The sequence below is a fragment of the Neodiprion fabricii genome, chromosome 3 (genome assembly GCF_021155785.1).
Source record: "Neodiprion fabricii isolate iyNeoFabr1 chromosome 3, iyNeoFabr1.1, whole genome shotgun sequence".
In the NCBI taxonomy this organism is placed as follows: domain Eukaryota; kingdom Metazoa; phylum Arthropoda; class Insecta; order Hymenoptera; family Diprionidae; genus Neodiprion; species Neodiprion fabricii.
In genome coordinates this window covers 23,811,482-23,824,558 of record NC_060241.1, presented here as the reverse complement: position 1 = coordinate 23,824,558, position 13,077 = coordinate 23,811,482, and the positions used below count along the sequence as shown (strand labels likewise).

General features: G+C 41.6%; 1 protein-coding gene across 8 annotated transcripts in view; it reads left to right on the top strand.

Annotated features, from left to right (window-relative positions):
- The window catches only part of LOC124178612 (tropomodulin), a 73,478-nt gene that overhangs the window by 22,554 nt on the left and 37,847 nt on the right, over nucleotides 1–13,077 (top strand). The window contains exon 1 of one of the 8 annotated variants that reach the window (XM_046562087.1): nucleotides 4,622–5,303. The exons of the other annotated variants lie outside the window; for them this stretch is intronic. Within the exon in view, the coding sequence (XP_046418043.1) occupies nucleotides 5,190–5,303 (114 nt within the window). The 5' untranslated portion in view covers nucleotides 4,622–5,189. Of the gene's footprint in view, nucleotides 1–4,621; nucleotides 5,304–13,077 lie in introns of those variants that run through there. 8 annotated transcript variants of the gene reach the window in all.

Genomic DNA, 13,077 nt, shown 5'->3' with positions numbered 1-13,077 from the left:
TTCCCGTAGTTGTATTAACCTTCGTAGAAGCGGAAAAATAGTAACAAACAGCTATGCTCGTGCGATATTTTCTTGAATTTTTTATTCGCAGCGATAACGTCACTCTCGCGCATGTAAATTCAACCGCTGATTCGAATATGTAAAATAATCCGGATCTGATGTTAAGACTAAGATTTCAAAATTCTCGGACTATTTACCTGCTACAAGAACTGTTTTTTTTTTTCTCACAAGTGATTCCGCTGATAAAACAGTAAACACTTACACCGTGTACAAAAAATTATTAGATAAGGCAACTCACGGTCATCGTATCTTATCAGTGTATGAACCTTGCAACAATTGAGTAATAAAACGGTTGATCGATAAGCGCGTATAATCTTGTTCAATCTAGCTGCACCTCGTTCAGCCAAGACGAGCGAATACAGCGTTGGATAATTATCGATTAAACACCTGTAAAGGTTCATTTTCAAGTGAATTAGAAAAGGGACGCATAGTCCAAACACTGCCGAGTGATTTTCTATAATTCGTTAGTGCGGCTAAGCATTCATTTATTTGTTGTACTCGCGACGACGTGGACACATCACATGTTGTGATTACGTCGTCCAAGTCGCCAATGGACAAATGCCAGTTTTCGCTCTGTACCGATTTTAGAGTAAAACAGTCAACGCAGCGAAACTACACTGCGTTCATGGGAAAAACGAACAGGCGCTTGACTAAATTTCGTCCAGTTTGGTCAGATCCCACTTAACGCTCTTTTATCCTCTCTTCATCCAGCTGGCCAGGCCCGGCTGTAGGAGGGCAGGGATCCAGCTCGCATAAACTTTGCACCGAGTCTTTGAGCAGAAACTAAACCTAAACTTTGAGCAGAGACAATGCTGTCGATATGAAAATATTGAAGCGTGAGCTCCTAAAAATGGCTGATTCTTTGGATGATAACTTCAATGAGGACGTAATCGATGAGGAAGCAAATCAACGTAACAAAATTGTACTCAGACTGCCTCCTTATCATTGCGAACTTGATCCCGTTGACAAGTTATAGCCGTTGATGAAAGCGTATGTAGAATAACTTAGAAATCAACATTACTCGAAGAAGTTAATGAGATGGTAACAGTCGAGCATTGAGGTAATTCTGTAAGGCGCGTTACACGAGAGAAAGGAGGAAGATCGTGGAAAGTTGATGAAACAGCAGATAGAATGGTTGACGAGATGCGACCATCCATAATTAACGTTGACGAAAATCATCAAATTATTTTTGAATTTATTGAACAAATTTTATCAGTGTACAACATAATAAAGGACAAGCATTTAGAGAATGAACAGTGTTCCATATTAAACTGCTGTTCAATTGAGTATAACTTTATTGAAAACACTTAAAAAAGGGTGAATATATTAAATACCGATGAACAAGCAAATTATTTTCGTTTTGATTTGTATAAAATGTATAAATACGTGAAAAAATCATATAGGCCAGTGTTAGACGATTTACAGAAGTGAAAACATGCGAGTGCGATTTATAAATTATTCTATCGATTCCAGTCACAGAGTGTGGATTTTACACCAGGACGTACAATAACGGAGTATACGATACTGATTAGCGCGCCTCATTAATTCCACTTCAACCCCACTCCGTCCGAACTTGAGCGAGGGCTGGTCGTTTTATCCGTGAACGCGGTATAGGATCACAAAATACGAGTTACAAACTTCGGACGCGGTCTTTAAGTGCTCACAGCAAGTTAGAATCTATTTTCACGGTGCGGTGTAACTCGTAATATCATAGCTGAAATAGCCCAACTCTTCCCTGTGGCATCAGGGTTCGGCTTGTAACAACTTTGAGGTATCGAGTACATACCCGCATCCACTTGCCGGCATTTGTGTCGACTTCAAAAACGTTCAAATAGTACTTGATTGGACAGCGCATGTAAAAAGGGTTGGCTTGGCCACAAATGTGTTGGACAATATTATAATTCAACATTCATCGTTGCAGCCTTTGACCATTTAAAAAAAATCGGAATCTAAAATTATTGTAGTTTCAGGAGTAGTACCGGTTTGTTTTCCAATATCAACTTTTAGTAGCCAGATGATTCAAAAGTCATTTTACCCCATTATATGATGATGAATAGCAGTCCTCCACCGAAGCCTTTCACTCGGCTGACGAATTGAAAGGAAAATTGATTTCTGTGTCTACAATAACTCGCGCTTCTTGATATTCTAAATATACACTGAAGAAAAACTGAAGTCACTTAGTAGACAGTTTTCTGTAAGCATGATAATGACACTTTGATAAAAGCGCATAACGCGACAATTTTTTGCGCTCGTTTAATCCATTGAACCTGTTGCTCAAAATAATTAAACTTGTGAAAAAAAAATTATTGCCCAAGTTTTGAAGCAACACCGTGTTATGATTACTCGATACTTTTCTTCTCCAAGTAACCTAAAATCAAAAGTCGGTTATTCAACTACGCAACGGATGAAATGTTGCTAGCGTTATGTAAACCAGTAAATACGGTTACGCGTCGAGTATTATAACATTTTTGAATAGTAGAAAGAGACATTAATACCGAGAGACCCGAGGGCGTTCGTTTACTAGAGATAATTTGTTAGCGGACCGAAGCTGTGCCATCTGTTGTTAATTTGTCTTGAAAGTTTGAAAATTCCACCCAGCTGACTATACGTTAGACTCAATCGGGGCAATTTTTTCCTCTTTCAATATTTCTCCCGTCCAGTTGGTGCGCCGTCTGTAAATTAATCAGATACAAGGAAGGGACATTTGTGCAACCGAATATCCATCGCGAGCAGAGTTGATATATTATATGCGTGTGACACCGATCGGCCGAAGCGACGAGGATGTGTAAGTACCTAGTAAAGTGAACTCGGGCGCATTTAGGCATCTATACCAGTGTGCAAAGTGTTGTTGGTCGCACTACGTGCTGACAGCAGCGACGAATGATGTATTTATCTCTGTCCAGTCATTAGCAACCATGAGATCCGGGGCTCAAGAAGCTCGCCAACTTCAAAGACGTCCCCCTATTTTTATCCACCATTTTACCGAAGAGATCGTCACACATACATTAGAAAATGGGTGAATTTACGCGGTTGCGATAATTTATCGAAAGGTTTGACACGCGCTCCAGAGGGAAAAGGTTCGCCCGTTCACAGCTGTGGCTCTCATTCACACCTCATTGTCCGGAGACGAGACTCAATCAAGCATTTCCCCGCAGTTCGTTTCCCCCCTTGTAAAACACGCCGTGCTTAGATAGAAGCCCTCCGGACTTTTGGCCAGCTATTCTTTGATCCGCGTGCAAAAGAGACACGACTGCAGCCGCAGGGAGGAGACTCTACGAGCGCATGAACATTAGTGAACGTCCCGACGATTTTTGAGCGAGCTTTGCGGTGTAGCGACGGATTCGTCGTTATAATTAACCCCGAATGTGCTTTCTTACATATGTCCAGCGAGTGTAGCCACTTCTTGTCGTGGTTCAGCTTCGTTCCGCGGGCGTATCTGTTTGATGACATTAGTCATTCACTGCCGCTGTCAGAGGTTGGAGAGTCTTCGTTTATCTCGGAATCTTGGATGGATCGGCGAAATAATGTGGAACGGTGTGAAATCAGGTGGTAGGTTGCGAGGCGTGGGTGACGGGCGCCGGGCTTCGAGAGAGGGCTGCTCATTTCCTGGTCCAAACCGATTCCAACGTCGTTCGACCGAATAGTTTGGCGAACCTGGACGCGGCTAGGCACTATAAACGAATGCACCGGCGTTAATTGGTGTTCAACTTGCAGGCACTACGCGATCATTGCTGAACGCGAGTAGATGCGGAAGGGATGCGAATGAACTCATGAGCGAATAGATATTTCCTTGACTTGAAGACGAGGGAAATTAGAGTAATGGTCCGAGGCTAATTGTCATATCTTGATGAATAACGTTGGCCGAACCTGCTAAGTTTTATCAGGTAGCGGTTTCGTCAATGCTCCAGTTATTCTTCACACTTCTCGGATATTGCCAAGAGTGAAACAGCGAGTAAGAAAACTGTTTACTCGTTGCAGTTTCCGAGGCAAACGACCAGATAATTCCGCCAGGTAAATACTTGACGAATTATACGTGTTCGGGGCAGTACGATTGAATGGTCTGTGTGTAATCGTATCGATAATCCAGACAGTCTAATATTTCTAAAGTACGCGATCCATTTTCTGCTCCGATATAACCGATATTCACAGTCCAGCTGTCAACGGGCTACAAATATCGCGTCGGTCCATAAATCAGAGTAAAAATTTTCTGAATCAATTCTGGTGGGCGTCGACTGACCGTCCCATGAATCAGCCGCGTTCCGGCGTCTTCTTCGTCCGCCCGAGGCAGGCACGGGAAAATGGAATGCGTGCATCTGATGTACGTTGTGCAGAATGCGAGTGTTACATGTCAAGGCGTTCCGTAGATGCTCGGCCAAGTCTTGGACGACGTCGGCCTGACGTCGCGGAGCAGCGACTAGCGACTAGCGACTAGCGACTAGCTTTCCATCGCTATCCTAATTATATTTATTTCCCCGTATTTCTGGAATTGGAAGCGAGGCCCGCAGCTCTGCTGATCCGCTTGGAGAGCGCCGCCCTCAGTCGCGCGTGGTCCTCCTCGGCTTGCGCATAACTTCCACGTTCTTGCATCCGGCCGTTTCTCCCCGCGTTTTCCACCTTCCACCACTTTTCAATCCCGACAGCTTCACCGTTTTCCAGGATTCTTCCACCGGGTCTCGAGTTAGTCAGTGAGCTTGTGCCGCGGCTTGACTTTCCACGGCGATGTTACCGCTGACCTTTGACCAATCGAGTATTTCTGCCTCCGTGTTCCATGGCGTCTTCACTTTTCTGAAACACTTTCTGTGCGGTTGTCAGATGACCGTTTGACACCAAGAAAGAAAAGAAATTCACGGTCGTATACCGGGCTGGTTGAGGAGATTGTAGATTGCTGCTAAGCCTCAAGAAGACTTCTGTAAATATCGTTCGAGAGCTGCGTAGTGACCGTTAAACCTGTAACAACTTGTCGACATTTGTTACGGTTGTAAAAAGTCCGCAGTGAAAAAGCGCACAGTGTGGTTAAAAGTTGGTTCGTTCAAAGGCTCGGCTGTTCTCGTACATTTCAAAGTGTGACTCGTTGTTGTAGTGATACGAAAGGAATAGGGAAAATCGTTCAAACCATCACTGTCGCAATCATGGCCACCACCGAAGTCTTCCAAGACTGGGACTCGCCGCACGAAAATTTATCGAGCAAAACAACGCGAATGAGCACCACGAGAACGACGACGAAAACAACGACGAGAAGAGAGGTGAGCTTGATGCAACAACATTCGCGTTGCCAAACAGAGTATCGAGTGAAGTAACGAGTGCTGGGCCAACAAATTATGTTATTGTTTCGGAACTTGCGTCACGGAAAGACGTCATCCTTGTAATTTTTGGCCTGGAAATTCTTCTAAATTCAAACTTCTCGGCTTGACTTGACCAGTTTTAGACGTTGTTAAGCTTGCTCCTGATCCATTTCATGTTTGCGACAAGCGGAAGCGAATGTTGGAATATGAAATTGTTGTTTGGCCTTTCGTTACGAAGCAGAACCAGGCAGCTTGAAGCGATTCCAAACAAACTCGCCCCTGCGTTAAGTGCTATAATCAATGCGTCAGGAAACCTCCAGCTGGTTTAGCACAAGTTTAAGTACAGCTTTAATATCCCAGAATCATTCGAAGACGCGGCTTGACTTTGTATTACTCAAAAATCCGATTACAGTGCGACGTTGTTGCTTGTTAAGTTTTTCAAAACATCATCCACACTCCCTAACTGGCAAAGATTCGGCGCATAAAACATGGGCCAACATCGACACTGTAATATGATCTAGTGCCGTTCTCGACGAGTAAAAGTCTTATTCGTTTGGTAGAAAAAAGCACTGAGCTTAGTTGACAATTTCCCAAAAATATCCCTTCGGTACTTACAGGCCCAGTCCAGGTAACAATTCGGGGATTTTTTGTTTTTCTAAACGTCATGCAGACATGCGGTCGTGACCAGACACGTGGGTGTTGTAAACTAGGTCAGGTCAGGTTAGTTTAATAAGGTAATGTCAGGCGGTACGAGTTTTCCGATAAATAGAAGCTAAAAGCTGAGACATTGCCATTGGCAAAAGCGCTGCCACACGGGGCAAGTGGATTTTCATCGTGCAGAACGGATACAACAAAGAATTCTACCAACCAGATTCTAAAATAATATGTTGATTCACACGTCTTCGCGGCAGCTATGCCGCGTCTGGTGGCCTCTAAGCCTCTCCCTGGCTGCTGTGTATTTCCACAGATATGATTCCACATCTTTTCTCGTCGTTGATCTTTGGCACGTGCAGGATGAGCTCGTCGCTGATACCACATTCGATAAAATTTGTCTCGATCACTCAATCTATAAGATCAACCATATCTTAAAATACCGAAGAATTTTTCAGCTTGCTAACTTGTAACAATTGTTCTTAATTTTTATGTTTCAGGTACGTATTGACAACAATCCTGCTACTATCGTCTACGAATGTGAGTTTCTCACGTCCAACTCTTCATTTTTCATTCGTCGAATCGTGCGCGATTTTTTGGATCGCCGAAGGTGCGTCGACAGCTTTATTATTGAATTTTGACAGCCCCGCTCAGCGCGTTTTACATTTTATTTGATATCTCTGAAATTTCGAACGCAGTAAAAATCAAAAACATTCTGGTTTCTTCTCATTAGTTGGTATTCAGGCATCGCGGGGATAGGGATTTCAACATTGCACGATGTAAAAATGTTATTCTCGCAGGAAAAACGGTTTATTTATGTTCCCACAAGATTTCACTTTGCAGAATACGCAAATTCACGTCTGGCTTACACGTTTCGCAAGTCTACATCGATGATCCCCTTGATACATCTTGCCGTCTAATCTTTGGTCCCAACTACAATTTTGCTAAACACGTATAAAAGGCATGAAACGAGGAATAAAATCGAAACGACGGAAATATAAACCCGCGAGTCAGTATCCACTTTTCCGCGCCATTAAACGGCTGCCTCGCATCGAAAATTGTTTCGATACCTATACGACGGCATTGAGCTCCCGCGATCGCGTCAAATTCACATCTTGAAACGTTCATCGTACGTTTACCCTGGCAGATGTTGGTGATTTTATATTGCTAAAATCATACACAGCTATAATCTTGCGCAGCCGTGTTCGAGATGACGAGTCGTACCTACACCGAGCACTCGATTTTCCATGCAATATTTACCCGATGCGCCTATAACCATCCCCATGACAGTCCCGCCTATAATCGGCACGCCAGTTTATTTTCAGAATCCAAGGAGCTTTCGTACGCAAACGTCCTTTGGCTTCGCGATATTTTAATACCCACTACGTATACGCGATACTAAGCAAGCCGTATGATGACGAACCTTGTCATCGTTGTTAAATAAATACAGAAGAGACGGGATGTACTAGGACGGAATTCGTCCATTAGCTTTTCGTATCAAACAGCGTTACACTTCTGTCGCATCAAAAACGTGTACTTGTCGCACGTGATATTTTATCGTGGAAATATTCAATCGATCGAGCATATATTATTTCAATATAACTAACGATCGTGTTTTTCACGTTCTAAAATCGAAGAACAAGAATTCGTAGGCTTTCCATTGTATACGTGAAAAAAGTCTTGGCGCGGGGACTAAATGAGCTGTTAAACTCGATTTGGTTTATAATCTATTCCTTATTTTTATTATCTGCGTTGAAAAATATTCTCCACGCTTATTTACTCCGGTATTTTTTCGACGTGACTGATAACTTGGCTGGTCACACATATAATTTGACCCTCGTCTTATTACACTTGCACGCGTTTGTCTCAGCGATGATTTCCTCTATTCCTCCCAATCACCTACCTAGCCGAATCGGAGATTGTTATTTAAAATCACGAGCGCCGACTGCACGACTGCATTAAACGCTTGCATAGCTACGCGGATTCCGATCGTTCAGCTGTCATCGGGTCCTTTCGGGAACCGCATACCTGCGAGATTTCCATTATGAGATATCGGCTATGAATAGCTTGCATAAAGCAGTCGTGAGAATGCGCACCTCGCCGACGATTCGCTAGGACGGTTGCCAGGCCCATCTTTCCGCAAGGTCGGCTATACCTACCGACCATGCCCAAGCCTCGCGATAAATAGAGATTCAAATCGTAAATGCACGCCGTCGTCGGTGCAGCAAGTGTCAAGCTCACCGGGAAACGCGGCCATGGGTGATCGTTTTTTGGTGGTGCTTAAAATTAGTTTCCCAATCCTATATATTCCAGCACCACAGAGCGAATATCGTCAAACTGCAGCATCGGTTAAACTGCCTGTAGAGAATCGAAGGCTTACTTACCTTTTTTTTTTTGTTATCGAATCAAAGCGAGATCGGTATTAGATTCGAAGAACAGCGATCGCTCAGTCTTAACGAGATCGAAAGACACTTGGATTGAGAAAATTTGTAATCCCGGCAACAACCCTGCGAGCGTAATCAAATCGAATCAGAAGTCAGGCTGAACCTTTGCATCAAAGCGTTGAGGTATACTTTTTTTTATACACCAACTCATTCGAAAGCACAAAGCTCACAATCAGCGATTAAATTCTCGTTGAGAGAATCGTAATAATAATAGTTTGAGAATTTTCGAGAACGATTTTATGCTCGTCGCTGCACTGACGAATGTGAATCGTTATGAATTATGGCGACCCTCCAGCGTTTCGTTTTCGCGACAGGCGTCGCAATGCTCAATTAATTACAGTGTTTCTGCCAGGGTTGATATTTCTCTCTTTGATATTCAGCATAGCGCGCAGTGAAAATGGCTTACAGTGTACACCAGGTAATCCTGCGTCACACGGAAACTAATCGAATCAGCCACTTATATTAGTTATATTAGTGGGATCTGAGATAATGCAGCTTGGTGTGTCGAAATTGTAGAACATATAATGCAGCTGCTTTGAATGAATGAAATCTTGCAAATCGTAACAACGATTTACACCGCAATGACACGGTTCACTCATTGCTCAATAAACAATGCGTGTTACCTAAGATTTGTAATATGTTGTAAAGTGTGCATATGACCTCAATTTTCGCTTATTTGCGATTTTTCAGATTCTCAGGATTTTGGCAATTCGTGTTATTATATTTAACATTAATCAATTAAAATTACAACTCTCCTGATGATGAGCTGTCTTAGCCGAAAGTCAGTCGGCGACAAGAAACTAGAAAATCCGATTTTCGAAAGTATTTTTATTGCAAGAAAAATACGGTTTTAAAGGGTCATTTTCAGTAAAACTAATTTTCGAATTAAATTCGTAGAATTAGGTACATTTGCAGTGAAATTTTGGTCATGTTTGCTAACGGTAGAAATGCAAGAAACGAGATTTTTATGCGAAGAGAATATCGTGTGCCGAAATCGCAATTTCAACTGCCAGAAAAAGTTGCTATCATTTTAGAAATTCTTGATGTTACGAAGTAACGCTTTGAGTGAACATTTATTTTCGGAGCAGAAATTATCTGCTTTACTGTGTGCTTGCAGTATTCAACTGATTTAGGTTCCGCAAATATGTTCAGTAATACGTTTACAACGATTTTTCGAGGTACAGGTATAAACGTAGCTCTATCCTAATGGATTTACGGTGTAGTCGCGGTAGTAAAGTGGCGAACTTGGCGGGATATCGAGCCAAGCCGGAAATTTAGATGAAGCTCAAAATTCGAACAATAACTGAGACTTCCCAAGTGTCTCAAAGCGTTTTTCTTAATTATTATGAATAATAAAATACCACTCTGCCGGATGTTGGAAAACTTTTCCATAAATCAAATCAGTCGACAAATACCTCTCGTATACTTACTCTCAGACGTGAAATCGTTTCAACTCTCTTGGCACGTGTAATGTGCCGAATTACGCAACGTGCAGGGTTGACATGTACTTGGGTCACAAAAATCCCAGCCGGAAAACGGCCCGATTACCGTTTGTCTCCTCGCCTGCTCGACCAAGTGGATAAACCTCTCGGGTGCCTGACCGAGCAGGGATTCTTCCACTTGGCGTCAAGTGGCGTAACCGTCCGTCGTCAGACGCTGAAGTCGCCCGCCACGATAGATCGAGTCGCGTTTCTTCTTCGCGAAGCTTCACGATCCTCTGAAGCTCGCAATTAGGGATCGATCGAGTGCACATTCCGTGCGAAAAAGCGCAAAATTTAAGGAATTATAACAGAACCAAGGTTTCGTAGCCTTGACTAAAGTCGATCGACTTAAACTTGAGCGGATGTATTTATTTGTTTGTGCTGAAGGATTCTGACGTAAGAATGAATTGCTGGTTGAATTGGTTAAGTCGATCAAAACGGTGGCCCCCATATAGCACGAAAAGTATTAGAAAATTGAATTTTATTGAAATTTTAGCTATTATAAAGATGTATATATATTAGGTACATTTATTGATGTCCTCTATAGATCGATCGTATCGGGTTTAACCAAGTTTATAGATCATAATTTGTAGAGCTTACAATCCTCATATGACGGTGCTTACCGTGTATTATTCATTGAATTACCAGCTAGAAAAAAATCATGTTGCACGATTTTTTAAGAACTCAGTTATCATGGTGATGATAGATAGAATGAAGGATAGAAATTTTCTGCAACCGGAGCCGGGAAACGGTTTGGGCGATCTTAAGTTGTTAATAACCAGATTTTGTTAGTTGATATTGTGGATTTATTGTTGAATGAAATTTTAGTTGATTAACTGCATTGAGATCTCTTGGTCTTAGTACTTTTTTACCAAACTATACCTGCAATATATCCTTCATTGACAGAATCTCTTCTTAAAATAGAACAAGCAGGAAAACTAAATAGCCTGAAGAGATCACTCTCGAAACCTCACGCTGTTTTCGCAAATACGTCTTCGCACGTAACTCGACAAATAACAATTTTACTTCACGGTATTTGCTCGAAGTCTAATCAGTTCCAAATCAAATAACGCAAAACTAAATGACTAAAGTTCATCTGGATGGCTTCATCCTCTTTTCGAGTTATTTTCGGGTGAACAGAATTTTCGTCTTGGCTGGTGAATCAGGAATGACTCAACCAATGATGTCCAAAATCTATCAAGTTGTGGTTTATAAAAACGGCGACGATTCAGACTAAAATTAACAAAATCCGTTGATACCTTTTCAAGATTATGTAGCTGGATGAAAAACCAATCGAGCAACGTATTTGATTATTGTAATTTTCCCTCTTGCTTGAAAACAAAGAAGCAGGTAGTTAAATAAATATAAAACGCCTTTAAATTGAACCAAAAAGTTGTCCACGTTCCCCGACGGATAATTTTTAAGTCGCAACACATTCGCTCGGTTGGATGAAGTTCATCCGTTGCACGTCGTTTCTCCTCGGCTGATGCGCAAAGCTTCTTGCCAAAAATGAATATTTGAAGTTTCCTGTATCTCCGCATAATTGAAAACCTTGGTACGCGAGACGTGTCGTATATTCCGAAGGCGATACTTTCGCTTCGGATTAATACAGGCGTATCTTTTGCGATCCGACTAAATGCACTCGTGCACTCCTGCCAGAATCGTCGAAGTACATTCTTGGATCGTCGAGTGAGGCGTTCGTAGTAGCAAAAGCGACGTTTAAAATCGTACGAAAATTATTTCCCTTGAATTCAAAGCGTCACGGCTGATGAGTAGATAAGCTCCAAGGTTTTCGCCGCGGTATCCGTACGTGCAATAACCACTTCCGAGAAGCCGAGAAGTCGAGCTTCACCAAGTTCACAGCGGATGACAACATCCTGCACGCAAAAATTGAAAGGCAACAGCTGTTCTTGGTTATTTTTCGCGGTTTCTTCCACACATTATTTCTGTACGAATTCTGGCTCGGAAAAATTGTCGCCTGACGTCAGGACGTTGACAACTGTGCATTGTGAATTCCTTTTGTACAATGCTAGTGGCAATATTATACAGACATATGCGTATATTCACGCCATTCGGACGGATGCAAATACGCCTGCACATTGAATGAACGTATTTTCGCCCGCTTATCTAGCGTTGCCACGGTGGTTGCCAAAACTTAATTTCGCTGTATATATGTGTATTTCGGACGAGAAATAACGATACTTGATCATGAACGCATCCGACAACAAAAAGCTGCCCAGGGTATAGATTATGGCATCGTCAAGTATATTTATCTTCTATTCTTTATTGTAGGATTTATTCGTCTGAGAGGATTCCATTAGAATTATTTTCGGATTTCTTGATCTTCAGCTTGCATTAAACGTCAAAAAACTTGAAACGAAAGTTTATTCCGTAACAGGTGGTTCTATGATAATGTAGGTGTACGTTATATACCTGTTGAATGACTAATACGTATATTTGCAATGAATAATTGCACTAGCCATTCTAAAGTGAAAGCTTGTTTTAGGTACTTAATTAATTCAATTAATGCCTTCAGCTGCCGAGAGAAATGAAATTCATATTTCAATTTCATATTAACATCATACTGGCCATAACGTAATTTTATAATTAGAAAATTAACTGAATCGTACGACAGTTATTGTCTGTTAACTGTATTCTAACCAGATGTTCATGGAAGTAGGAACTTCTTTAAAAAAGAATTCAGTCGATCTTTCTTTTTGTATCACGATAAAATCATAAAATGCGAAGGAGAAGCGTTTCGCACGTGCAGTTTCTTCGGTACTTGTATTCAGCGTTAACAATAAAAAATAAGAGTTATATTTCCGATTATAAACGTAAAATACGATGTGGAACAGTTTATTTATTGCGTCAATTGGCAAGACGTGATTGTTTCAATTATGTGAAATTGGGGTTTTTCACGTGGAAATAAAATTAGATAGAATCACAGAATGTAAGTAACCTTGTGTTACACAAATTTCGTTCGCATCATCGTCACACAAAATTCCATTTGGGATTAAAAAAAAGATCTATGAATTTAGGCAAAAATGGCTTTGTTCGTTATTCCATTCATTCGTTTATTTGCTTACTCGTTAATGTCGATGCTCTATTCGAAGCGTCTGTTACCCTGCATGATTCATACGATTTATACTCACGTATTTA